At 47.6% G+C, this 26,107-nt stretch overlaps 1 protein-coding gene across 2 annotated transcripts in view; it reads right to left on the reverse strand.

The window, feature by feature from the left end:
* The window catches only part of LOC135387886 (uncharacterized), a 50,911-nt gene extending 25,108 nt beyond the window's left edge, over positions 1-25,803 (reverse strand). For both annotated transcript variants that reach the window (XM_064617082.1, XM_064617081.1), the window contains exons 1-8: positions 25,749-25,803; positions 23,588-23,705; positions 23,346-23,455; positions 17,908-17,937; positions 17,804-17,848; positions 16,699-16,737; positions 10,080-10,613; positions 9,996-10,016 (exon numbers count right to left, since the gene is read on the reverse strand). In XM_064617082.1, coding sequence (XP_064473152.1) covers positions 9,996-10,016; positions 10,080-10,613; positions 16,699-16,737; positions 17,804-17,848; positions 17,908-17,937; positions 23,346-23,455; positions 23,588-23,705; positions 25,749-25,755 — 904 coding nt within the window. In that variant the 5' untranslated portion in view covers positions 25,756-25,803. The remainder of the gene's footprint in view (positions 1-9,995; positions 10,017-10,079; positions 10,614-16,698; positions 16,738-17,803; positions 17,849-17,907; positions 17,938-23,345; positions 23,456-23,587; positions 23,706-25,748) is intronic.
* Between the last annotated feature and the right edge of the window lie 304 nt (positions 25,804-26,107).

The following is a 26,107-nucleotide window of genomic DNA, read 5'->3' on the forward strand; positions in this document are numbered from 1 at the left end:
CTACTCAGTTTGCAGTCAGATTTTCCTGCAAGAGACATCTGTCTGCTTAAGAGTCCACTGTCTATATGGCGGCTAGCGAGGCGTTGCCATACATTGCCATGTCTTACCAGAGAGATAAAAATACTAACAAATGGGCATTAATTGTGGCCGCACATCAACATCACGCTCAGAAATGCTTAGCACAACTTAGAAGAAAAAAAAAAAAACAACGCGTAAGGGAAGGTAAATTGGAGCTCCTCGTCTGGAAGCCCCGATATTTGGAACAGTCTGTCGTTGATTCAAAGCGCAGCCATGACCTGCCATGCAGAAACAGGGTTACCTATGTCGTATTTTTGATTCCGTGTTAGCTATGTGAGGCTATGAATGGCGTGCAGACTTGGACAGATGGAGAGAAGGAAGGAGGATAGCGGTTCCCGTTGCAATTTGGGGGGCACTGTGCCGACACTCGTCTGGAAATTCCACGTTGCTCAGCGGGATTCGAACCAGCAACACCATGCAGTCGTTGCACGGAAAGCGAAACCATCGTAACCGCTGCGGAACGCGAGCTGGTAGGACCGTTGGTCAGGTAGATCTCCTCGATAAAGTGGGGCGCCGAACAAAGCTCCTACTTTGGTGAGACTCAGCTATAGTATGCATACGAAACGCGATCTACGTACCAGTACCGCGATGCGAGGGAGATAACGAATTTTTATTTTTAACGAGCCTGGATAGGAAAAAAAGACAACGCTGTAGATCAATGTTTGGTAGATGCGTCTTGGCCACGTTCACAGAATATACTGTTGTTCCCCTGTGCCATTCACCAGCAAAAGTAACTCATGATGAGCATATTCATTCCTGCCCACTCATGTTCAATGGAGGCGTGTAGAGCAGGTGATGTCCACCTACACGGGTCCCGACCGGCGGTGATGGCATGTCACGGAGAGGCCATGACCGCGATATCGCGACTTGCGGCGCCGGTGGAGCTGAAGCAGGTGCTCCAGGCGCATGGCCATCGTCGCCATTGTCCATGGCTCCATGTACAGTCCTCGGCCCTCAGACACGGAGCGGAGAGAAAGAACAAAGCACGTCCACATCGGAGGGAGAGACAAAGAGCGACCGTGGATGATGCGCACTGTTGGACATCACACGATGCATGAGACGTTCGATGAGCGGGGGAAATATGATCGATGAAGTCGTCGGAGTCGTGGCCTGGGGCGCCGCAACCGGCACGGGAGCGAAAGCTCGTAGGGCCGATCCCAGGAAGAGCGAGGCTGCGTTAGCCGTGTTGGCTGCCGAGACGCCGGCTGAAAACGTGCCGTGGCGTCCGCTGGCGCGACTGCCGAAACCGGCAGGCAAGCACGTTGCTCAAGTGTCGCTGGTTACAGATGAGCGTCGAGGTGCAAGAAGTGAAGCGGTACGTCGTAAGTGTGCCGGACGCCGTGGCTAGCGTAGGTCAGTCTCTGGAAGCCGTGAACGATGGTCGGTGGGCGGATCGGATGATCAGTGAGCGGTCAGCAACCCCGTAGTAGCACAATTTGTTGCCGGAATCGTTGTGCTAATGTTTTACTCAAACGTTGCAGAAACGTGGCTAATGTCCTTTCGAAAATCAGTTGCAGCGACGTTGCTGGAAAACATTTCTGCAACATTGTGGCAGCATTACAACCATGTTTCCGCAACACAAATACAATATTGAGGCATTGTTTCCATCATGTTTCCACGATATTGTGACACCGTTACTGCAATATCCTACAACGCACACACAATATTGTAGCAACATTTGGGTAACGTTTCCGCTATATTATGACAGTGTTACAGCCACATTTCTTTAACACAATACAACAGTTCTGCAACGTTCCCGCAACATTGTAAAGCGTTGCATCCATATTTGTTGAACACAGAACAATGGTATTGCAACGTATCATCAATGTCATTCTGCGACGTTGCCCAAACGCCGCTAATGTCCAAGACTTTAACGTCACTTGCAACATTCATTTATAACACTGAGCAACATAATGTAAACAACACTGCAGCAACATTGCGCACAGTACGTGCACATTTTTCAAAGCGTGACGACATAGGCGCCGTCTCCTCCTGCCTGACGGTGTCATCAAGCAGGAGAGCTACCTATGGAAGTGGACTGCTGGGGAAACCACTTGGACGTCCTACTGGATGGAGCATATACTGAAACACAAACTGTTTGGGTACTTCCATTAAGTGTAGCGGGCGTAAAACATTGTAACGGTGATGATGATGCATATTTGCAATGAACTCGTGTATCTATAACGAGTCAAGTTTAGCCAACAACATTCCCTTCCTGTCAAGTACCATTTTTTTAAGTCAGGCTTGTGCTGCATGGGATATTAACTGAGAGTATTGCGGGAGAACCCTAAAAACCCTGCACGCATTTTGAATATGTTGCCTGATGTTGCTTTCACATTGTATTTGTGTTGGAGAAATATGGGTGCAACGCTGTCTCTACGGTGCAGAAATGTAGACAAATGTAGCCTTCACATTGCATTTCATTGAACAATGTGGCTGTAATGTGGCTGTGATGCCGTCTCACTGTTGCAAAAATACAACACAAATGTTGCCTAAATATAGTATTTGTGCTGGAAAAATATGCCTGTAATGCTGTCTGTGTTGCAGCAAAAGACCACAACTGTCGACTTAATGATGTATTTGTGTTGAAGAAAAAATTGCTGTAACGCTGCCTCAATGTTGCAGGAGCATAACACAAATGTTCTCCATATTTTATGTGTGTTGAAGGAATGTGTAGCAGTCACACTGCCAGCGACACCGCCAGCGCCTCTGGCGCACGGGGCGCGAGAAATAAATCCGGTTCTGGCTTCCGACAGAACAGCAACCAGTTCTCCGTCTCCTTTCCTGCCAACCGCTACAAATGTAACTGGGACGGTGTCTCAATGTTACGGAAATGTTCTCCAGCATAGTTACCGACAAAAAAATATTAAAGGGAACATTACCTACGTTCGCATAATGTTTGAGATAGCATTTTCACAACTGTCTTGCAAAATATTGCGCAACTATAGGGTACGGTCATGTGTTGGGATGGGTAATGTTGCCCATAGGTGAGGAACGTTCCAATACCGTTCCCTAGCAACATCGGAGAAACATTGCTCTGCCACGTTGCACGAACATCATGAAATGGATAGTAACATTGGTTCACTTTTGGTAATATTATAATAACGTTAAGGAGGTTGCAAAACGTTGCTCCACATTGAACATTTGGAATGTTGCTTCAACGTTATACGGCAACAATGTGCGCTACTAGGGAAGTTGCATGGCCAGTCGGGTCGGTAGCCCCGGTTGGCTTGTCGGTCGAGAGGCGAAGGCCGGCCATGATGTGGTGGTGATTCGGTCGTTATGCGTCGAGTGATGGCGGTGGCTGCCAGGGATAGCTTGCCTTGGTAATGCTCGTTGATGGTGTCAGAAATTTCGGATGGTGAAGGGCCGGGTGGTGTCCCTCCGGTGGAGTCCTGACTGGCGTTGGTGGAATGCGCCAGGGGGCAGACGTGCGTGGCCCCACGCTAGGCTCGAGGCCACCGTCGCCGTTGTCCATGGCCCGCTACAGGCGAATGAGTTGCAGTCGCCCTGTTCATTTCATGCTAACTCCTTGTCTTTTTGCTGCTCTGCGTCAACCGATGAGTTAAGTGCAACTATCCCGGATTGTTCCTATAGTGCGAATGAGTTGATCGTGCGTGCGCAAAAGTGAGTGAGAAAACAAGGAGCTGAGCTGGAGATGAGTGAGCACAAATGAGCAGGAGTCCCAAGTGCCGACCTCAGGCTACAACGCGCAAACAGGGCAACGAAGGTGAAGTGGGTAGCACATTAATACCACTGCCACACTGACAGTGTTCAACGACCATTGAGATCAATGATCATTGAAAATGCATGTAGCACCACCCAGCGTGTAATGTGTCAACCTATCAGGAGACATTGGATCCAATGCTACTGAAAAATTGACGCGGTAAACGCTTGGTGGTGCTATGCGCATTTTCAATGGTCGTTGGCTTCAATGGTCATTGAGGACTGCACGTGTGACAGGGTTGTAACGCTAGTCCAAAATCGCCGGTGATGAGTAAAGGTGTCAAACTAATGGGCGTTCCCAGGGTTCTCCAAGGGTGGGGAGGAACAACGCGTGTATTATGATGTACTATGATGAAGTCAGAGAAAAACCACAACGGCCTATGGATGACGAGCGCACATATTCTCAAGGGACCTTGAAGCTCCAAGTGATGTCACGACCCCCTCCCCCACTTCGCCCTTTCTCTCGGTACGCCCATGATATGGCACGCACCATGCACGCGACCGGCGCAGCTCATACCAAGAACTCACATTGCACTCAACGCCGGAAATGCCATATCAGGAAGAAAATGTCACAATTTCACTTATTCTAAAGGAAATGTAAGAATTCCACAAATGGTATTTACACATGGTGCAAGCGCACCGAAGGATATTCAGACCGCTCTACAATGGTTATTTGAAAAAAAAAAGAGAAAAAAAGAAGGGAATTTGGAAAAGAAACCGTATCGGGATTGTACCACTTTTCGTGTTTAGAGTACTAAATCATGGAAAGTAAAAGGCTAAGCGCATGTTGGCGTTCATCTCCGGTGTTCATTGCTTGCCCAATAAGCACGTTTTCACCACTATAGTCTGCAAGCTAGAGTCTTGCTAGCATTTCTTACACTTTGTCTTGGTGCCGAAACCCGGGAAGAAGACTGCTCAGTTCCTGATTAAGCAACGCGCACCAATTCGTGCCAGAATTACCAGACTTGCCGGCGAGCTAAGCTCCATTCTTTAGCGCTCCCCTCCATTTGGAGAAGAGTTAGAAGCGAAAGTTGACACGAACACTTCAGTTCTCAATGACATGAACATGAGATATTTCTGCGATCATCGATGAAGCCGAAGCGGAGGCAGAGGCTGCTGAATGCGATTGCTACTTGCCGCTCAGCGCTCAACAGAACACGAGAAGACTCGACCAGCACGCCTGCCTCAAGTTGGACCCTCGGGGCACAGCTTGCCATATAGTATACCTGCTGCTATATATTATTGCTATATAGTATATCTATATATAGTATTGCTATATAGTATACCATATAGTACTGCCATGAGTATACCAAAATTACGTATTGGGCCTGTCCTTGTGGCTGTCCTTTTGGGACCAGTTCAACGCAGCGGCCCACAGCAACACGAATCTATGGAACGTGTTGAGGTTCCAGTATCGCCACTCGCTGGTCAAGGGCAAAGCGGAGTTGGCCATCAAGGGCTTAATGGTAATATGCCGCAGCGCTTGAGATTCTTAAGGATCAGTTCGGGAACAGGGATAAATTATTCTCTGAACATCTGAGCCCCTTGCTTGAGTTGCCGACCATCCGTCTTCCGAAGACGTGGGGAAGCTGAGGCAGCTCTATGGTGCCCTTACCGTACGGATGCGTAACTTGAAGAGCCTTTCGGTCCTTGAAAGCTCTGACACTATTGTCCTTAAAACAGCGCTGCTCAAGAGGATTTCCACACGACCTCGAGGTTGAACTTTACCGCCACAGTGCATCCCAAACGAATCTCCAGCGTGCAGAAGGTCACACCATACAACCATCCGGATCTGACTCTTGCGAGCTGCAGCTCTGAGGTGTCTGCGGAAGGAAGTTGACTGACAAGGAACACCTTCTAGGACGTACTGTGAAGGAATCTGCACAATCTCCATCGGTGCATCTCCAGGAATCTTCTGTACGCACACGTTCTGCTGTGGCTCTCTCTGAAGGAACTGATGGTAACGAGATAAGCTGCTTCTGTGCGGCTCGCAGCAGCCCTTTGTGGGCCTGCGCTTCGCTGTGCTGTCACCTGCCGAGAGCTGCTGAAGTCGGAATGCTGTTTCAGATGCAGCAAGAGGTGGCACGTAGCGAAGATCTGGCGGCCATGATCTAGATTAACTTGTGGCACATGCGGCGGAAAGCACCTCACTATCTTATTTTGCAAGACTCCGACCTCTGTAAACTACTACTACCAACCGAGATTTTACCAAGATTTTCTGACGCCAGAATTTCCAATGCTGCCAGCTACGTCTTCCGAGCTGACAGATTCCGAGTACCGACTTTTAGCAACCTTCTACATCTTCCTCTCTCAACTTGACAACGGTCGGCAGCATATCCCTCGCCTCTCTCAACTTGACAACGGTCGGCAGCATATCCCTCGTTATGTCGGAGACGCCAAGGGTGCAAGCACAAGGAGCGAAGATCAAGTTCGATCACCTTCCCTATGATACCCTCCCAAAACATGCTGCTGTACAGAGGGGCCAGCAGCAACCGACTAAGCGCAGAGTACCGAAGCGATATAACATGAGCCACACGATCAAAAGCCTGTGCTCGCCAACTGCGTGCTCGCACCTGTAAAATGGTTCAGCGTGAAAAACGGCTATTGGTACATCTACCGGAACGACACCCACGAGGACGTCTTCGTTCCTCGGACGGCCATCACCCGCAACAAGCCACATATAGTAATGCGCAGCGTAGGTGAGCGAGGGGTGGTCAAGCTTAACGTCATTTTCGAAAAGAAAACGACGTCCAACGTGAATCGGTTGAAATCGGCTGAATCGGCCTGAAAATCGGCCAACGTGACTGCGGCCGATTGAGAAGCTGTTCCAAGGTATCCATATGCTGCAGGCGGCGTACGCCGGCCTGCGTCACGAGCGCTTACTAAAACGACGTCGTTTTAGTGGACGATGGTTCCCCAGACCACATCGCTAGATGTCCCGCAGAGGGTCACCACCACATGAGGCGGAAGACCTTTCAGACTCCTGGAGTTTCCTACTGCAGCGTCAAGAATCCATACGTAGATCTTCTAAAGATGGGTTCTACCGTCGTCTAAGAGGTCTAGCACGCAGGGCCTATGTGTACGCAGGTGACCACGACGACGACGACCACGATTGTACAAAGGGAAGTACTTCAGCCGTCATCCCAGACGGTCAATGGGCGAAGATAACGACATAAAGAGCTACAAGGATAACGAACCACGTCTGCAGAATAGGAGGACGGGATCCATGAAGAGGCCGTCATGCAGGCCGCGTCCAAGACCTCGGTCGGGTTTGTCGAGGCAAAAGGAAAGTGGATGGGCCGCCGTTGGCAGGGATCACCACGCTCTCGGTAGAGAACAATCATCTACAGAAAAGGTCGTCGAGACCAAAGAGACTGTTCGCAAGAAACGACGGTGTAGCCGAACGAGGATCCCAGAAATGAAGTGTCAGCGCGAATACATTGTGGAACTAACTTCAGCTCATTGTCTACTGTGCACTGCACCTGACACTGTTGGTCTGGTGCTCTTGGTATCGTCCGGTGAATCAAGTGACACCTGGGCTCTTGCTCGTGGTGGCACATTCCCCTGGCGGAGATGTCCCTGTACGAGCTTGCAACATAAACTATACCCGACGGAGGCATTCTGCGACGTCCAGTACAGCAGCGACTCCACAAGCTGGAGCTCTAGCGTGTCGCGTCCAGTCTGGCCCCGCACTATATGTTGCGGAAAGTAGAGGGCGAAGTGCATCATAGCGCGTTCATCTCCGTGTGCAGGAGCATTCACCTGCTCATGAGCTTTCTTTTCATTCCATGTTCAACGCTTGTCCAGTAAACATGCCTTCATCACCAGTCAGAGTCTTGCTAGCATTTCTTACAGCGTGGAGTAATCATTTAATCAGAGCGTTCACCTTTTATCCCAATTCAGCACAATACTATTCGGAAGGTACCCACTGGAGCACCTTTGCAGACGTTGTTTACGTGATGCCTTTTTAATTTTAGATTAAGATTTAGCCGCCCTCTTGCAAGCAAAGACTCGAGCCGCACCTCAGCTCATACCGGTCTCGAATCGTGTAAGTCGATGTGACGTGAGGAAATACGCTGAAGAAAATACAGAAAGGTTGCAATAGCAGTTATTGAGGCTCGCCCAAAAGTAGTGGCATGAGCTGTCCCAGTATGTCTCTTCGTATTATGAGTCATCTCGGTATAAGTTGTGCCGGTATTAGTTGAGTGTGGTATGAGTTGTCCTGATACGAGTTGTCTTGCTATGATCTCCTTGCGGTTGGCAAAAGACGTCGTCACAGCTGCCAGCTAATCAGGCAGCATTAATTTGCATCGCTAACCGACGAAAACATAGGTGTTTCTGTACAGACGCGTTGCATATACCGCAGGCTGGGGCCGTAAAACAGCGTTACTAAAGGTGAAGTTAAACGTATAAAGTTACGTTTTGAAAAAGACGTTCATGTTTGTTACACATTTTCACCACATTTGAATTCATCATAATGACTTGAAAATGGTGTTTCAGTCCGTGGTGCGCTAACTTCTTTTTAATGCGTGGTATCATCCGAGTTAAACAGCGATTTTAAAAACACAGACGTTCATACGTGAATATCTTAATCACCAGTTGTTTACGGCGGCGTGTACCTGAGATAATGAAATCTGGGTCGTCCTCACAAGTAAAGCCGCTTCTTCGGTGAAGGCACCTCCACATCCACACTGAAGAAACCCCGAGACGAGGGACAAGGGAAAAAGGGCCACAATCCGGCATTTGAAGCGTCAAGTGGGGGAGAAGGAAACCGACAGCAACGTCCCTAAAGAGGGGGCTGAAGGTCAGGGGAGGACGCGTAATTGGTAGGGTGCCCTTTCCCTTTCTAACACCTCAGTTTCTAGTTGGGGGTGGATGGAGAAACACAGATTAAACAGCCATTTAAATGTTTAACAAGTTATGAAGAAAAATCCTTTACTTCGAAAGCATGCTCACACATGCAATCGCTTGCTCTGTCCAATATACGAGAACCCACAAGCCAAGGGAATGTCATACACAATATTAAGAGCAGCGTTACGCAAACTTGTCTCAGGGATTCTTACTCGGAGAAACCACGGTGGGAAACAGGGTGAGCGCGTACAAAGTTATTTCTAAAGAAAATTAAGATCAATGTCATTTTTTGTTCATTCGTCGGAATGCTGCTCTGAGGACAAGCATATTATGCTTGTTCCTAAGGATGTTTCCTACTCAATACACTTGAGCAAAATGTGCTTTCAAGAGCATCCATCATTTGGTGTAAAAAACGAGTAAAGGAATAAGAAAATAATTTAATGCGAGGGTGGCTTAGGGTAACACTTTAAAATGATGGCTATTACTCTGTCTTGAAAAGAAAACCGCTCGGAATAATGTAAGTATGAAAGACCACTGTGTCCAAGTCATACGAAGAGTATAAAAATGTATTTGCTGCATGTTGCAACATCGACACATGCTGAACGTATGCGGAAGTCAACGAAACCTTTTTTTGGGTGGGGAGGGAGGGGTGATGGTAGGGGGACGGTGTGGTCAGCCTGCTCTGTAGTCGCGGATCGGTCATCGGTGCACTCAGGGGAGCGATAAGAGGGGAGGGTGAGCGAGGGAGGGTAGAGATGCTGGTGGCACAGGAGAGGCACTCTCTTGCTTTTGGGATTGGGTAGTCCAAGAGAACTACACACCACAGAAAATATCCGGGCATCCCTCAGTGTTATTCATTGGAGTCTCCCTGTACCGCGGTAACCACCAGCGCTATTGGCGAAGTTACCCCACCAAACTTTTTCGCCCCAACCCACCCACAACCAACCCACCAACCCACACGATACAGAAGGCAGTTTGTCACGATGTAGGAGATATCGTAGGCCCTCTACGCAGCAAGACGCACTAAAGTGAAAGCTTTCGTGTAATGCCCTCCTTCTGTACATTTCAAATAAAGACGTCACTGAGCTTCTTGGACTCCTAAGGGCACTGATGAAACGTTACGGCAACAATAAAACGAGAACTTCCGCAAACACATTTGGCAAACAATCTCTCTCGATTGCCGTACTTGTAAATCAGCCCCGCGCTCAGCCGTGTTTTCCCCACACCTAAACATACCTTACCGTCGTACACCACCAGAAGCCAGTGACCTACAACGTACGTATATGGCGAGATCTATATGAAATTATATATAAGAGGCTTTGACGCCTTTTGTTACTTACGTCCTGGGGTCACTCGTTGACCTAAGAATATCAATCAATAAGGAGACTTGTTAGCACACACACACACACAAAACGAAATGTTACCTGGGCGAACTGGCCAAGGGAACGACGTTGTAGTCGTGGTCGTCGTCGTCGTTGTAGTTGTCGTCGTCGTTGTAGTAGTTGTGGTCGTCGTTGTAGTAGTTGTGGTCGTCGTTGTAGTAGTCGTGGTTGTCGTAGTAGTCGTGGTCGTCGTAGTAGTCGTGGTCGTCGTTGTAGTGGTCGTGGTCGTCGTTGTAGTGGTCGTGGTCGTCGTTGTGGTCTCAATTAGAGGCGGACCTGGAGGTCCCGGTGGTCCTGGTGGTCGTGGAGGTCCCGGGGGTCGTGGAGGTCCCGGGGGTCGTGGAGGTCCCGGGGGTTTTGGAGGTCCCGGGGGTTTTGGAGGTCCCGGGGGTTTTGGAGGTCCTGGTGGTCCTGGTGGTCCTGGAGGTCGTGGAGGTCGTGGTGGTCCTGGTGGTCCTGGAGGTCGTGGAGGTCGTGGAGGTCGTGGTGGTCCTGGTGGTCCTGGTGGTCGTGGAGGTCCTGGTGGTCCTGGTGGTCCTGGAGGTCCTGGAGGTCCTGGTGGTCGTGAAGATGACGCTGAAAAACCAAGTTACCCGACTGAACAAAGAAGCTCAATACGGCAGTCGGCAATCCACATATAAAGCACTATTTAGAAATGCTATCTCCCATTCTACATACGATTGAATGGCTGTTGGCATTCAAGAGAGTAACTGGTAAGCAGGGATCATGGCTTTCCGGGGTGGAAATGTCCAAATTTCGCCTTACATTATCGGAAATGACGCCTTCCGTTGTTTTTGCTGCGAAACTATCACTGGTCTCATCAGTATATCGCCCTAGTCTTGCATGACACCAGAATGCTGAAAGATTCTGTAGGTACATGAAAAATACATGTTGGGCTCTCTGGACCCCTTAAATTTCTGAACAGATGTCTGCCGTAGGGCCCACGCTTTCCCACCGCGGTGTTGTGTACCAGTTTGCCCCACAACTCCTGCGAACAGTGATGGGCTTATTATATTCTATTTGTGATGAGCACCACATGTGCGCGGCGTCGGCGACAACAAAGGTGTCAGCAGCAGCCGACGCCGAAAAAAAGTTCCCAGGAACCCCTCTTTCGGGACAGTACGTCACACACATAACTACGAGTCCAGCGTCACGGCACCGGCATCCATAGAAGTTCTCAGAGATTGTCTATCCGTATCGGTGTGGTGAGCTATGGGAGTACTGACTGATCTACGAAGGGTGACAATCTAAACAGCTAAGACTGATTACAGTGATTCACTGATCACGGCGCAGACGTTACAGGCACGGTATTTCATTTACATTCAACCCTCGTTAATGTGACCAAGGCCGTTCCCACAGATTTTGGTCAATAAACCGAATTGTCATATTAACGAGGAACATGGATGATGATCCACGCAAGCCCTTCATAAAAGAAGTCTGTTTGCCTCTGTCTAGTTCATTGAAGGCGCAGATATTGCAGGAACAGTATTTTCAATGCAATTTATTTTATTTTACCGACACAGTTTATGAAGTATTTACAACCTTACACTTTATTTACAAGTTGTTGACGAAAGATATCCGTCAAAAGCGTCTGCGTAGGAAAATTGAAGCTTTTTCCGCCGGCTCAATTGCACAGGCAATGGCAAATGCATTCTGGGCGTCCTTGTGTTGCTCGAAGAACCGAAGAGCCACTCTGAGCGCGTCATCGGCGTCCTTCGCATTAACGGGTATCGGCTCACATACCTCTTCGGAGCCCTCGTCCGGCGGAGCAGCCCTATTTGTTTTGATCTGTAGGAGTGACAAGCTCCAAAATATCATCATCAGAAAGTACCTCTGCGACGTCTTCAGCGCTGCCGACATCAACATATGCTTGAGCTGCACAGTAGCTGCTCGGAAACCTGCCTTTGGCCAGCAGGCCCTTGAGTTCGGCAAGTGGAATGACACCAAGGGGATACTCATCGCCAGGCTCTATGACTTAAGGGAGAATCCCAGTGTGCCGCCAATAGTTCTTAATAGTATCACAGGCCACCTTGTCCCACGATCGCGCGAGCGATGGCAAGTAGACTCCAACGCAGAACAAGCAGACTGCAGCATTTAGTCTTCGGCACAGGCGAGGTAGTGGCGAACAAGTTTAGTTCTGTAAGATGTTTTCGCTGCTCGAATGATGCCAGCATCCAGAGGCTGCAGCCTATAGCTGTGCTGTTCGCGGGCAGAAACTCGACACTGAAGTTCTTAAGGTTCTCGCGGTCCACCACGTGACAACCAGCATTGTCCACAAGTAGCAGAGCACGCTTGTTTTCAGCTTGAAGCGACTGGTCGAACTTCCGTAGGATGTCACTGAAGATGCCACTGGTCATCCAGGCCTTCTTGTTGTAAAAGTAGTCATAATAGAAGCTCGGGTCGAATACCTTTCTGAACGACCTCGGTCGCACTGCCTTGCCAATAATCGCAGGTTTCCGCTTGTCTGAGCCATTCGCGTTCACGAAAAAGGCGACTGAAATCCGTCCTTGCTCTTCTTTGTTCCTGCCCAGACCACCGTCCCAAGGGTGCGTGCTGGTCCAAGCCTGAAGAAGAGTCGGATGCAGCCTCTCCATGCAAAGTAAAGCTACAGATACCGGAGCGTTTCTTGAATCGCGCAAGCTTGAGGCGGAGAGTTTCCCGGGGGGGGGGGGGGGGGCAAGGGTGCACCGCGAAGTAAGTACTCTGGCGGGGGGATATGTTTATTAAGAAAAAGAAAAGAAAGGAAAGGTAAGCCAGACGGTAGTCTGCTTGTTATTCAAAAAATAAAGTGAAATGGGGAAGACAAAAAAGGCAAAGAAAAGAAGAAAGCAAAAGACAACAAAAAGAAGGAAAGAAAAGGAAAATAAAAATGAAGAACACAAAACTAAAGCTGAAGAATCACACACTCTTGCGGGATCCTATGGTGTATGCAGAACTGGTATAGAAATAAGAGGAAGGAAGAACAGAAAAAAAAAGAAAAAACAGGGAGAACGGTAAACAGTGAACATGTGTACAACTGAAGGCATTACGCCTTTGAAAACTGAGTGCAAAAGGAACAAAACGCATTGAATCCTCGGTGTTTGACCCGAAATGCGCGCAATATAATGAATATGGTCAATGAAATGGAGCAGCGGGAGTTGAACCCGTTTGCAACGGATATGTGTTCCGAAGATCCTACCGTTACACCCCACTGGCAGCTGCTGGTACCTTTTCGATTGCTACGTTTCATTGATCTGATTGCTTTGGGCGAAATTCAGGCTAAGTGTTGTGTCATCCATGTTTCTTCGCCTCACCTACTGTGATAATTAGTATGGTGGGCGGATACATATTTTACAAATTGCAAGATGCATTTTTGGGGTTGGTGCCTCTTCGCTCTTTTGACCCGGGCGCGCCGAGCCCTAAAGGTTGGTGTCAGTCTCTTAGTGGGACTTCCCGGGGGAGGCGGCGCCCCCCCTAGTTCATGTTTCGGGGGGGCAAGGGCCCCTGCGCCCTTGCTGCGAGGGCAAAAATGGGCCAAAGTCAAATGGGATAGCGCCCTTAGTGTCTGTTTAATGAGCAAAGCTTTAGTACTATATGGCCGATAGCCGATAGCGTTCACTGCTGCAAAATAAAACAGCCCTTATCGCACCAGTTTAGATTAACAGATGACGGATTCTGTGGTTCAGCGTTGAAAGACGCCGAAACTACACAGCAGCCTGTATCGCCTATCTCGGGAATTAGAGGGAGAGATGGATCGAACTCTACGGCACAAAAAGGTGCATGAGGAAGTGAACGAGTCAACCTCAGAGAGCAGCTGTCTGTAGCATAGAATAGTGGCTAACAACCAAGGGTTTTCTCTAATCCAAGAGAAGCTTATGCTAATCCAATTCTAAGCCAAAGTCCAGTTCTAATCCAACACAAACCAATTGTAAGCCATTGGTCGCCATTAGCTCTGCCCACTTCACGTTGATTGGCCCATGCTAAGCCTACTAATCGTTGATTGCTTGGCCGTAGCTCCGCCCCTTTATGCTAATCTTTGGCTACGCCCACTTCACGCTGATTGGCGCATGCTGATTGCTGGGCACACTCCGCCCCTTTATGCTAATCGGTTCCACTGATTGGTCCATTCTAAGCCTATTAATCATTCTCCACATTTTCCAGACTTTCTAAATCCTCTGATTGGCCCGTTCTAAGCCCACTGATTGGCTGACTAAGCCTACTGAACATAGCCTTCACTAGCCCCCGCCAGATGGCGCGCTCGGCAGCGACCCCGCTGTGGCTTTATCACAGATGTCCTAGCTTACCTCGTTAGTGCACCACCAGATGGTGCAACTCTACGTGGTTGCACTTCGACACACCACACCAGCGAGAGAACTTCGTCGAGCTCCTATTTCACCACAAACAAGGTGCGGGGCCTCAGTACCTATTAGCTTACAGGGAGCAGTCATTGCGCGAGCTTCAGGAACTATGTAAGGAAGAAATAATCCTGTAGGCGATCATCAATCCTGCTAGGAGCTTATGGATGAAAATATGCACCACACTTCTCTTCACAGTCTCCTCAAGTTATTCCACGATGCGCATGCAGTTGCAGCACCCCGCTCAAATTTTCATCGCTGGCGCGTCCATGTGTGGCATGACAGTGCTCACGCAGAATATAATGAGACACCCAGAGTTATTTAGCGTTCCACCGCAGAAGATACTCTATGTACGAAAGTATGCAGCTGGATGGGAAAAGGATTTCGACAGCGTGGAGTTTATGGACAGGATACCCACTGATTGGAATGAATAATATCCCACTCTCACAGTTATTGACAATCAAATTATAGAAAAGGGGGTTCTATTGGAGGTAGAGGCACTGTTTGTGCATGGTACCCACCATAAGAATATGCCAGTGACCTTGATCACACAAGCCTTGTTCTATCACAATGCCGCTTTCCAAACGATATCCCTGAATGCCAGTTACATCGTATTTTTCCGGAACGCTCGGTTCGTACAACAGATTGAAACCTTCGGACGTCAAGTATTCGGGAAACGGGGGTTCTCCTATCTCCTCGACGCATATAACCAGGGAATGGGGAAGCCACACGGTTATTTAATTGTTGATCTTCACTCGCAAACACCTGCGTCCTGCAGCCTGCTAACGGGTACTCTACCTAACGAGCGTCACTTCCTGTCTACGCCCGCGAAACGACCCATCATAGAAGACATAACGCTCCTCGAAGTATTGGTCACCAGCAAACCAGTGCACAGTTACTGCGATGGCAGCTCAGCTGCGACGACATTAGAATCCTTTCGGAAATCTGTCTGAACATTCTAAGCAGGAATATCCCACTTTCGACAGCACTTCATAAAAACAACACAAAAAAATCATCCGCTTCCTCACTTGCAAGTCACTTCATAAGTGCCCCCAGCACTTGAAGGAATATATTGGGGACAACGAGGTGGTCTCATTCCCATACTTCCACTACTGCTCTCAGGGCTCAAGTGTGGTGGTGGGAGTCGCCGGGCGAGCGATATCGAAAGCCATTGGTCATGGCTCATAGAATAGAAATAGGTGAAGTTCTGAAATCCAACAATTCGGACGATGTAAAAGTGGGCAAAATACTGGAAGCCCTCTATTACTTGCTGAAGCGCGCTCAATATCATCCTCCTCCTCTGGAACCCGTCCACTTGGAACCCAAACTGAATCCGGAACCCAATCAATTCGATTTTAATCTTCTCTCCTCCGGCGTTAATGAAGCACTCACAAAATGTGTGCTAAAAGAATTGCAGAAAGTTTTCACCTGGCACCACCCAATCAGTAGGCTTAGAACGGGCCAATCGGTAGTCTTAGATTGGGAACGGCCAATCAGAGGGCTTAGAAAGTCTGGAAAATGTGCAGAGTGATCAGTAGGCTTAGAATGGACCAATCAGTGGAACCCGTTAATTAGCATAAAGGGCGGAGCTGTGCTTAGCGATCAGCATGCACCAATCAGCGGGTGGAGCAAAAAATTAGCATAAAGAGGCGGAGCTACGGCCAAGCAATCAACGATCAGTAGGTTTAGCATGGGCCAATCAACGTTAAGTAGGAGGAGCTAATGGCGACCCATCAGGTGGCTTAGAATTGGCTTGTGTTGGATTAGAACTGGATTTTGGCTTAGAATTTGATTAGAATAGGCTTCTCTTGCATTAGAGAAAACTCTTGATTGTTAGACACGATTCTATACTACTGCTGTCTCCTCACAGCGGAGAAAAGCTGATTCTCTAGCTGCGAGAACAAAATCTAGAGAGTTTCGAGGAGCCAAGCAATATGCAGAAGCTCACCATCTAAGAAATTTCTGAAGGCTATCGAGAGGAGGAAAAGATTAAGGCAGGAATAGCATCAATAGAATGGGCGTGGCCACATATAAACGTGAAGAAACGAGAGCGACCGAGTATAGTTGGGACTGATCGCATATGGTTGTGGCACAATACACAGTGGTCTGAACACCATTTAATTAGCCATTAGAACTAATTAGGACCCTCCACAGTAAGTGGGACCATCCAGTGAGTCATTACACTGATTGGGGGCCACGAAATTTGCATGTCAGCAGCTTCGGTAGATTTTGTTCTTTATATAGTGGTCAGAATGGTGGAAATGAACATTCCGTCATGTAATTTCACCGAGAGAAAGTCGACACACACAACATTGATATGTGCTTACATGATGATTTCGCTGGAGTGATCCCCGTTCCTGCCGGCTCTGTAAGACGAAAAGAACCCAGAAGTCACAACCACGACCCACTATACACTGACATGACCCATAACACTCGCGCTCGTCCCCAGTGCCGCGGAAATCGTTTCACCGATTGGCCCCTGCGTGTTTGGGGTGCTCTGTACTGACCCCTGAGCAGACGACAGATCACATGACAGCGTGGTTTCGCATGGTGGAGTGTACTTGGGCTGGACAATTTCTGAAGTCACACTTCACTGTGTCACTGCACCGTCCCTCTTTGCAAATCAATAAAGAAGGGGCATTGCGCCACAGTAATTTCCTCTCACGAGTATCCGTCAGGTACGCTACTTGAATAGATGGCTGAATGTGTCTAGGGGTCCAGATGCAGGCGAGCACGAAAACAGTCATTGCTTGGTTCAGAGGTTGGAGAGCAAATAAATGCACCACGAGGCTATCGTGGCGTCTGTTCTTTATGCCGAGTACGAAAGTATCTCGTGAGTATCTTAATTACTTTTTCAAGTATATATTTAGTATTTCACTCTAAATACTTTTATTCGTAAGTAATTTGTACTGTGTTTCAAATACATTTTCGCTGATGTCCTTTTTTGTGTTTATGTGTCTGACTGCCACCACACCTGATGGTAAAGCGGTAGCCGCATATGACGATTTTTCGACGAAAAACCGTATGACCAAACCAGTAGGCATGCCGTTGCCCGAGGCTGCCGTCTTAGGGCGCTTTTGTAGCGCTCGCTTTGCGAATACGCTTCGAACTCAATAACTACATCTGTTTGCCACAACAACGTGTCGATGTGTAGCAAAATATTTCAGTTCATTTGAAGTGAATACTTCACGCAGAGTAACGAAACGCTCGCAACGGTGCCACCGTCCGACGTAGTGGAAATATGTGCATGCGGTTCGTTTCTTCATCGCGTTGCCGTGCCAGTGAGAAAGTTGGCCGGTTTCCCGCTGATGTTTCATATGCGCAAAAAAATAAAAATAAAATAAAATAAAAACCGACAAACTGTAGCAAGTATCCCGACCGTTACTGTGCCACTTATCCAACCTCATTTAAACGCTATTGAAATTGGCTCACCTGTACTCATATTTCCAGTCATGTACTCGAACGCAGCGGATGTGTCTACAGGGAAGAAGGACTGGTAAGTTGCATAATAGAAATAATCACAATGATGTACCTACCCTCATCTTCCGTTTCCGTCTCTGTACTGACTGCAACGAAGAGAGAATGTTTCATTGTTACTTCATTCCTGTCATGAAACGTTCGCTTTGTGAAACTTTATCAAATCGCACAGCAGCTGACGCCCTCAAAGCGATGCTCATTGTCCACACTCGCCTAGCACGAACCTCCTAGGCCTCGCAGCCTTATGACCTGCAAATCGCTCAATGCCGCGCAGTCTGGCATGCCTTCACCTTATCGGGGGCCTCACGAAGCTCTTACGAAAATCATCTCGTGCCTTCGACAATTTAACGCTCCCCCTTTGCTATTAAAAATGTTCCTCGTCTTTGGAGTACTGCTAATTGCACTGCGCTAAGGGCTAATAGGAATCTAAAGGAAAGAGCAAGATATTGGATCCCGGAAATAGGCATGAAACATGTGTAAACGTGCTAAAAATGACTTTTTCTCTTGAGGTGCATAAGGAACGTTACTCCTTTCGCACGGCTGTTGGGAAATTTGGGTTGGGTTGGGTTGAGTATCGAAACATCCTTTTGGGCTCAAAAAACTCAGGTGATATCATTAAAATGATAACAAACAATAAAAAGAGTGATATAATCATCTCTTGATACAACTGATATGTGTATAACCAGGCGTACATTGATTCCATAGGTACATTCATGAAAATTCGGAAGGCATATGTTAAGGAAGATGTGGATAAACAGATTGGCTCGTGCTTATCCCGGATCTAAGAGGTCGTGCATTCTTATTCTTTTGGGCTTGTGGCCATTTTGTTGTGGCTCCGTTCGTCTGCATCCTCTACACAATTTGGTGCCGAAACCCGGGGACCCCTGCTAGGGACTCGAGAGTGGAGGATATTCACAGGCCAGCACGATGACGGAGACGTCACAGGAATCGACTTCGAGGGTTTTCCTCCTGCGAAAGAGGAAGTCTTTTCGACAGAGAGTGACCACGGTACTGAATGAAGCCGAACAAGCGATGCAGGTCGTCCACAGCTCTCAGGATCAAACCACTCGTCGTGAGGTACTGCTTGAGCGCGTCGTCAAATTCTCCGCCAGTCTGGATGACGTGGACAGCAATTTGGATGAAAGATGATGAAAGAGCAATTGCAATTTGGAGCCTATCTTTACGATCGAGGAGGCTGAAGCAGAACTTGAGAGAATGATCGACTATCAAGACCAAGTAATGACCATCACCTGCTTGCCCAAGAAACACATCGTCGCGAAGTCTTCGAGAGCTGGTTCCTATTGGAGCTGGTTGGAGTTGGTTCCTGCTGGAGCCGCTGGAGAACGTAGTCGGGGTCACCCAAATCAACACCGAACTGCAGGAGATGGCCGTCACAGACCGCAGTTACCGAAGTTGGAACTCCTTAAATATAATGGCAGTCAAGAGCAGTGGCAGGAATTTCGGTCGAGTCCCTGGTAGACAGCAATGCTTCCTTGGCCAACAACAAGAATATGTCTTACCTGACGGCTGTTCTTACAGGCGAGGCTGCAGCTTCAATAACGGGCCTACAGTTAACGGGAGATATGTATGACGGCTAAGATGGCCAAGGGTAGATTTGGAAATCTAAACACGCTGATGCAGTTTCACCTGAAGCGGTTGCCAGGTCCTCAGCCAGTCCGCTCCTCCTGCAGTGTTCCCGGACTCAAGACGCCTCACTCACATGAGGAGTCTAGAAGCGATGGGTACTACCTCAAAGTCGTTCTGCTCTCTAGTGTTTCCTGTTTTGCAACAAGCTGTCCCGGAGGATATGATTCTTAGCTTCCAAAGGAAGCTTCACGGCGTCGAACAATCTTAGTTCTGCATCGGCAGAGGATCGGTATGACACACTTCTCACGAGGTGGCTACGCTTTATTAAGATGGAAGCTGACTACAGGGAGCAACTGCGGGCTGCAGGAGACAGGGTCCATGAATCGAGGAGGACTATTTCGACGAACCAGAGCAAATTAACGCAAACTTCTGCTGAAGGAATGTTGTCCACCTCCGCGCTTGGCGTCGAAGCCAGCAAACCGAATGCAGCTCGTGACAAGAAGGTGGAGCCTTGCTTCTTTTGCGGGAAAGATCACGAGATTCTGAATTGCAGATGCGGCAGAGCTTGAAGAAAGACTTCGTAGCAGCCATGATTCCGCTGCTGCAAGCAATATCATACAGCAAAGGTTTGCCGATCATCTCGTAGCCTCAAATGCAGCGAATGCAACTGGCGACACTGTGCTGTGTACAAGCAGAAGAGTACGGTACCAAGGTCTGGAGGAAGGGTACTCGTAAGTAGCACAGGGCAACGAACAGGTTCGACAGGACATAGTCCTACGGAGGACTGCGCACGTAGTCGTTTGCGCGGCCGGAGGAAGAGAGAAGTATGTCCGTATCCTCATAGATGGGGGCAATCAAAGAAGTCTCGTCAAACGAGCACTGTCCAAGAAGTTGCAATTACCGGCTGTTGAGAAAGAGCATTTCGTAATCAATACGGTAGGCAAGGGAGGAATCGAATCGTTGCATCGTAGGGAGAAAGTCAGGCTTCGTTCGCAGTACACTTCCGAGGAAGTTTGCATTGAAGTTCTTGAGATACCAGAAACCTGCATCGGCAATTTTCCTAATATTGACCGGAAATCTCTCGCTCAGCTGAAGACCGAGGGAATCATCGGTCTTCATGTCGGTCCGAAGAATGCCTTTGGCAGATGACGCTACGTTCGCTGACGCGTCACCCGAAATACTGATATTCCTAGGGGCCGACCTCTATGGGTCAGTTGTCGCAGGGAGACAAGCGCGTGTTCGGGACAATTTCATCGGCATGGAAACCACCTTCGGATGGACGCTACAACGCCCTACGTGAAAGCAGTCAGGTTACGAGGCTAACGCCCAACATGTGCAGGTGTCCAGCGTTACCAACGACGATGTCTCGAATGCGCTGCAGACTTTCTGGGAGTTGGAGCACCTTGGCATTGCTGACAAGAAGTTTCCCAGAGGTTTCAGGACACAACCAGATTTGAAGATGATCGTTATACAGAGCGCCTGACCTGAAATGAAGACCTCGTCTCGCGACTGGGAAACAAGGCTGTAGCAGAGCAGCGTTTACGCAGCGCCACCCGTGCACTTTTGAGGGATCAAGAGGTCATGAACGAATACGATCAGGTAACACGACAGAATCTCATTAACGGTCATCCCGAGCGTGTTGACGTAGCGTCACCAGTACCTGTTGCCTAGTAGTATAGTAGTTGCCCAGTAGTTGCCCAGTAGTATATTAAATGCCACATGATGCAGTTATCAGACTGTGAAAGTCAGACTTGTATTCGACGCCTCATCGAGAGCTCCGGGTTTTCTATCCCTGAACCACGTTCCGCATGCCGGTCCAGATTTGAACTCTGACGCCCTTTCTCTGCTCTTAAGGTATCGAATGCGTGCCATGGTGGAAGACATCGAGAAAGCTTTCTTGCAGATTGCGCTTCATAAACATGATGCACACTGCTGCGTTTTCCAATACCGATTCACTGAATTGTAGCCCATAACAGTTGGCGCGAATGTTCCACTTACAACATTTATCTTCACGACCTTCGGAGAGCAACGCCAGTTCGCTTCGCAACTGCGCACTATGCTTTTCACCGCGTGGCACGCAGGTGCACGCGCAGCATGGACTAAAAACACGGATGCACGAGTTAAAAAGACGTTCTCTGCTTAGCCTCATCGAAGCGACCCTTACGAAAAAGTCAGGTCTGATTTTTATCTGACCTGATCACAACTTCCAGATCTGTTTTTGATCAGGAATTGGGACATTTCCAGATCTGGCTTTCTTGTCAGGCCAGATCTGGAAATGTCCCCATTCCTGATCTGTCTGGTATCTGGCCTGATTAATATGCCAGATCTGTTGTGTGTCAGGCCAGATCTGGAAATGTCCCAATTCCTGATCTGTCTGGTATCTGGCCTGATTAATATGCCAGATCTGGAAATGTCCCAATTCCTGATCTGTCTGGTATCTGGCCTGACTAGATCTACTTGTATATCAGGCCAGATCTGACTGCAAACAGTGTCCCACATAAAATATTCACAAAGATGTAAAGAAAATGGATATCACACCACAAAGGTAGAAAACAGCATATGTATGTTTTCTACTTTTGCAGTGTGGTACCACTTTTTGAAACCATTGTGCATTTCAGTAGGACACACTGTGTGCGGCCAGATCTGGCCTTATATAGTTATTGCAGTTGTGTGGTAGGTCGCAGTACTTTTCTCTTATACCTCATTATTTAATTTGGAGAGACATACCAGCTAACACATGAACTTGTGCATTAAGGGCCAGAACTTGTGCATTGGAAATAATTGCTTTGCCGCAGGATCTAAAGAAATGTGTGAGGGCCCTTGACTGTGTCTGCTTATCGCCCAACTTTACAGAACTGAATTTGTAATGAACTCCACTTTTACTGGTTAGCATGTAAAATAAACGTGAACAGTCGTACACTGATATTTGTCGTTGCTGTTTGACGACCGGGTCTGTCTCTCTTCTCCATTATTCTTTCTAGATACTAGTCGTTCGCACCGGACATTAATTGCGACGGTTAATTATCACGAAAGATTCGTCCAACGTGAATTGCATCACACAGGACATGCTCGTAAAGAGCACGATCATTCCGATGAGTTCCGGATCCGGCCTGTCCGGACCTTATATGGTCGTCAATCCGGATCGGACCTTGTCTGGTCGGATCTGGTTCCAGTTGATCTGGACAGGTGTCCGGATAATACTGATGAATCCGGACTGACACAGACTGGTTTCCGGATCTGCGTCCGGCACCTGTCGGTTAAAACCAGATAAAACCGGATATACCATGCTCGCTTTCAGATCTGACCCGATCTGGCCTGAATCCGGGCTCGTGTCCGGTCGATCTGGAATTTTCGTACGGGGGAAAGAGTTATTTAATTTTGATTGTAGCTTCGTAACGGAACCGTAAGTTTTGGATTACGATAACAAGTACGCAATGAACATAGCGTGTAACGTAATTTGAAGTGAACTTTTTTTTTTTTTGCATTTTAGCGCCCCTTTAGCGCAAATCTTATTTCGAACCGGGTGCTGTACCGAAATGCACAGCGAAACTGCATTCAAGCATATTGGAAGCGAAAAAATGGCGCCAACGAAATACGAAGACGCGAGTGAAACTTGGGCTTCGCGCCCGTTACCTGGGCCATACGACGCGGAGAGCCAATAATCGTTCAAAATACCGCGGGTGAATGGAGAGATCGAGGAGGCGAGAGTAGAAGGTTGCGCTGTTTTCGTCAAAGATCTAAAAGTGCCGGTACTTTCGAATATCTAGGACTTTACTTACTTTACACCCATGAGTTCAGCTAACAGGAGTTCAGCTAACAAGAGTTCAGCTAACGGCCGTGAGACCATTTGAGGCATTCCGTGAGTGGGTCCATTCAGCTGAACGTTCAAATCGAGCGATATGTTACTTACATAAGTAGATGTTCAGCACCAGAATAAGAAGGATAATAAAGATAATGAAAAGGACGATGATCGTGCAGATGATGATGGTGACCACGGAATCCGGAATGCTATCCTCGTCGCTGAAAAATCGAGAATGCAGGGGAATCAGTGCACCACATTGGACTGAAAGTGATTTGATAGTGTCATCATTTTATCCTATTCGCACTAGTCACACACTAGCTTTGGCGGTCCCTCAACCTTCCAAGGCTTACGGTTTGTTGGGATCCTCGATCCCGCTCTGAAACCCGCTCTGAAACCCGCTCTGAAACCCGCTTTGCTGGACGCTGCTCTGCATGGTGCTCATTTCGGATGCGAGGTCGTCTTCGGAATCTGCAGAGAATTAATGCACAATGGGCTTGTTACCCACGCTGACGCAATTGACAGTTGGAATTGACTGTTAGACCAGAACAAAGTCAAGGGCAATGATTGTCAATTTCACTTCAATTTAATATACATTAAATGTTTTACATTCCATTACTTCCATTTAATATACATGTATCAATTCCTTACTTCCATTTCATACACATTAAATGTCGTACATTAATCCACTGCAAAGGAACTGTTTTTGGAAATGGTTACCACCGGCATTGCAAACGTTTCCTTCATTGTTTTCACCTATTGTTCACCATTGTTGAGTCCATCACCACTTTTACCTGTCTACTTAACCAATGCATCATCGCAGCGCGAGGAAAAGGGTGTTCAACCTCTATCGCTGATCCAATGAGGGTATGTTTGCTCCAGACGAGTAGAAGCAAACCTGGTTCCGTATCGGGACCACGGGCTTTTTTGAAAGAAAAACAAAACAACAAAAACAACTGCTTTTACCACAAAGAACAAAAATAAGGAACAAAAAAGCGTATTGTCCAGTGAAACATATAAAAATTTTTGTCGCTGGTTTCCTTAAGACAGTCCGCCATGTTTGATCACGAGTAAGAAACATGGCAAGGATATTCAGGTTTGGACTAAAATCACTACCTTGAAAACCTGCTCATTTCATTTCCCGATACCAGAGCAAGAGGGAGTACTTCATTTCAAACACACTCATGCCAGTATGAAATCTTGTATATATTGTACACCATAAGCCGTCAAGTGCCACACTGGCCATATTTTTCTTTTGCAGTCTTTCAATCACTGACGATGCCTCTAGGCAAACATTTACAGATGCACATCCTACGTGAACGCAGTTACACTGACCCATATTCTGCAGTGACTCACTGACCCCTCCAGCGTGTAAACTACGTAAAAAGCCAACCACACCCAACATTGGTCAGTCTCCACATGTGCATATTCTACGCGAACTGAATGATTCTTCAACATGTGAAATACCTAAAAACCCCACCTAACCCAACCTTGGTCTGTCTCCGCTACGCATATATTCTACACATTCTACAATCCATGCTCTACATATCAACCTGGCAATCACATCCCGCACCACGGTATCTTGCCGCATTTTCCTCCTCGTCCAAGTGCAAGAAAGAAACACACATTATCTTCTTGTTTCTCTTTTTTTTTATTGAGATTTCCTACTGCGCAAAGCTTAAGAGCTGCCATAAGTTCTCGTTTCCCTATATGTGTCACTTTTCCGAATTTACTTTTTCAAATATTCCATACATAAAATGAATGTAGTTCCGTATCGGGAAAAGAATAAAAGCAAAAGTCAAACGCTTTTACGTGAAAGAGGAGCTAATTAGTAACGAAATTAAACAGGAATGACCCTCGTATATTGCGCGAAACGTATAAAAATTGAATTTTATCGCCGGTTCCTTGAAGGCGATCCGCCATCTTTACTGAGGACCTTCTGAGGACCCCCCCCCCCCCCAATCTGTAGAACCTAACCTAGACTAACCTTACTAAAGTGAGGTGATCGAGCCCAATTCAACGACCCTACCTCTTGCAAAATGGCAAGTTTCGAATCCGTTAGGCTTAGCATTCCCGTATTTCTCCTGCGCTAAAAGCTGATCAGATGGGGTTGTTGAAATGCATATAAAAAGGCTTCTAGTCCACAGAATTTTATAATTCTTGCGTTTTTAGATTCAGTATATGACCTTCTTCCGCTTTTATGCAATATTTGCCTTCCTAACCCTTATTAACTAATTTTTAAAAACCAGTGGTCCCGATACGGAACTACACCCAATAAAATATAGCGCACGTCAGCTAGCAATGCAGAATATATTTTCTCGTACCGCGTTTACATTATCATATCTGCATACCATCTCTCATTTTCTCATACCATACACGCGTTTAGAACGTTTTCACAAATTTTGAAAAATCAACGGTCCTGGCAACGAACCACACCCTACCAGTGGTCCCGGTACGGAACAATACCCAAAACGAAAGAAATGCTATCTGTCAACAAGTTGTGAATCAACCTACCTCCCATGGCGAAGGTTCGAGAAGCCTGTAGAACTGACAAACTGCAGGTTCTTCTTCTTCTTCCTCTTCCAATCTGCAGGTTGGGCAGAATGCAGGTGGTCGCTTCCTCTTCGTCGGTAATCAAGGCGGACAAGAAATGCAGCCAGCGTGCGATCACAACCTGTGTTTCAAGTCGTTAATATTGGAGATGTTTTCAGGACAAAATTACGTGAGTAACAAGCAACCAAAAGATTATTGTGGGTTTTTTCGGAAGTACAGGGTAGGTGTTATAAAACGTCAGTCACATTTTCGCGCATGACACTTTACCTACTTGACAGACAGATTTCTCGTGCCACATAGTGAATACTTTATGCGAGAGA

Source organism: Ornithodoros turicata, chromosome 3 (assembly GCF_037126465.1).
Source record: "Ornithodoros turicata isolate Travis chromosome 3, ASM3712646v1, whole genome shotgun sequence".
NCBI lineage: Eukaryota > Metazoa > Arthropoda > Arachnida > Ixodida > Argasidae > Ornithodoros > Ornithodoros turicata.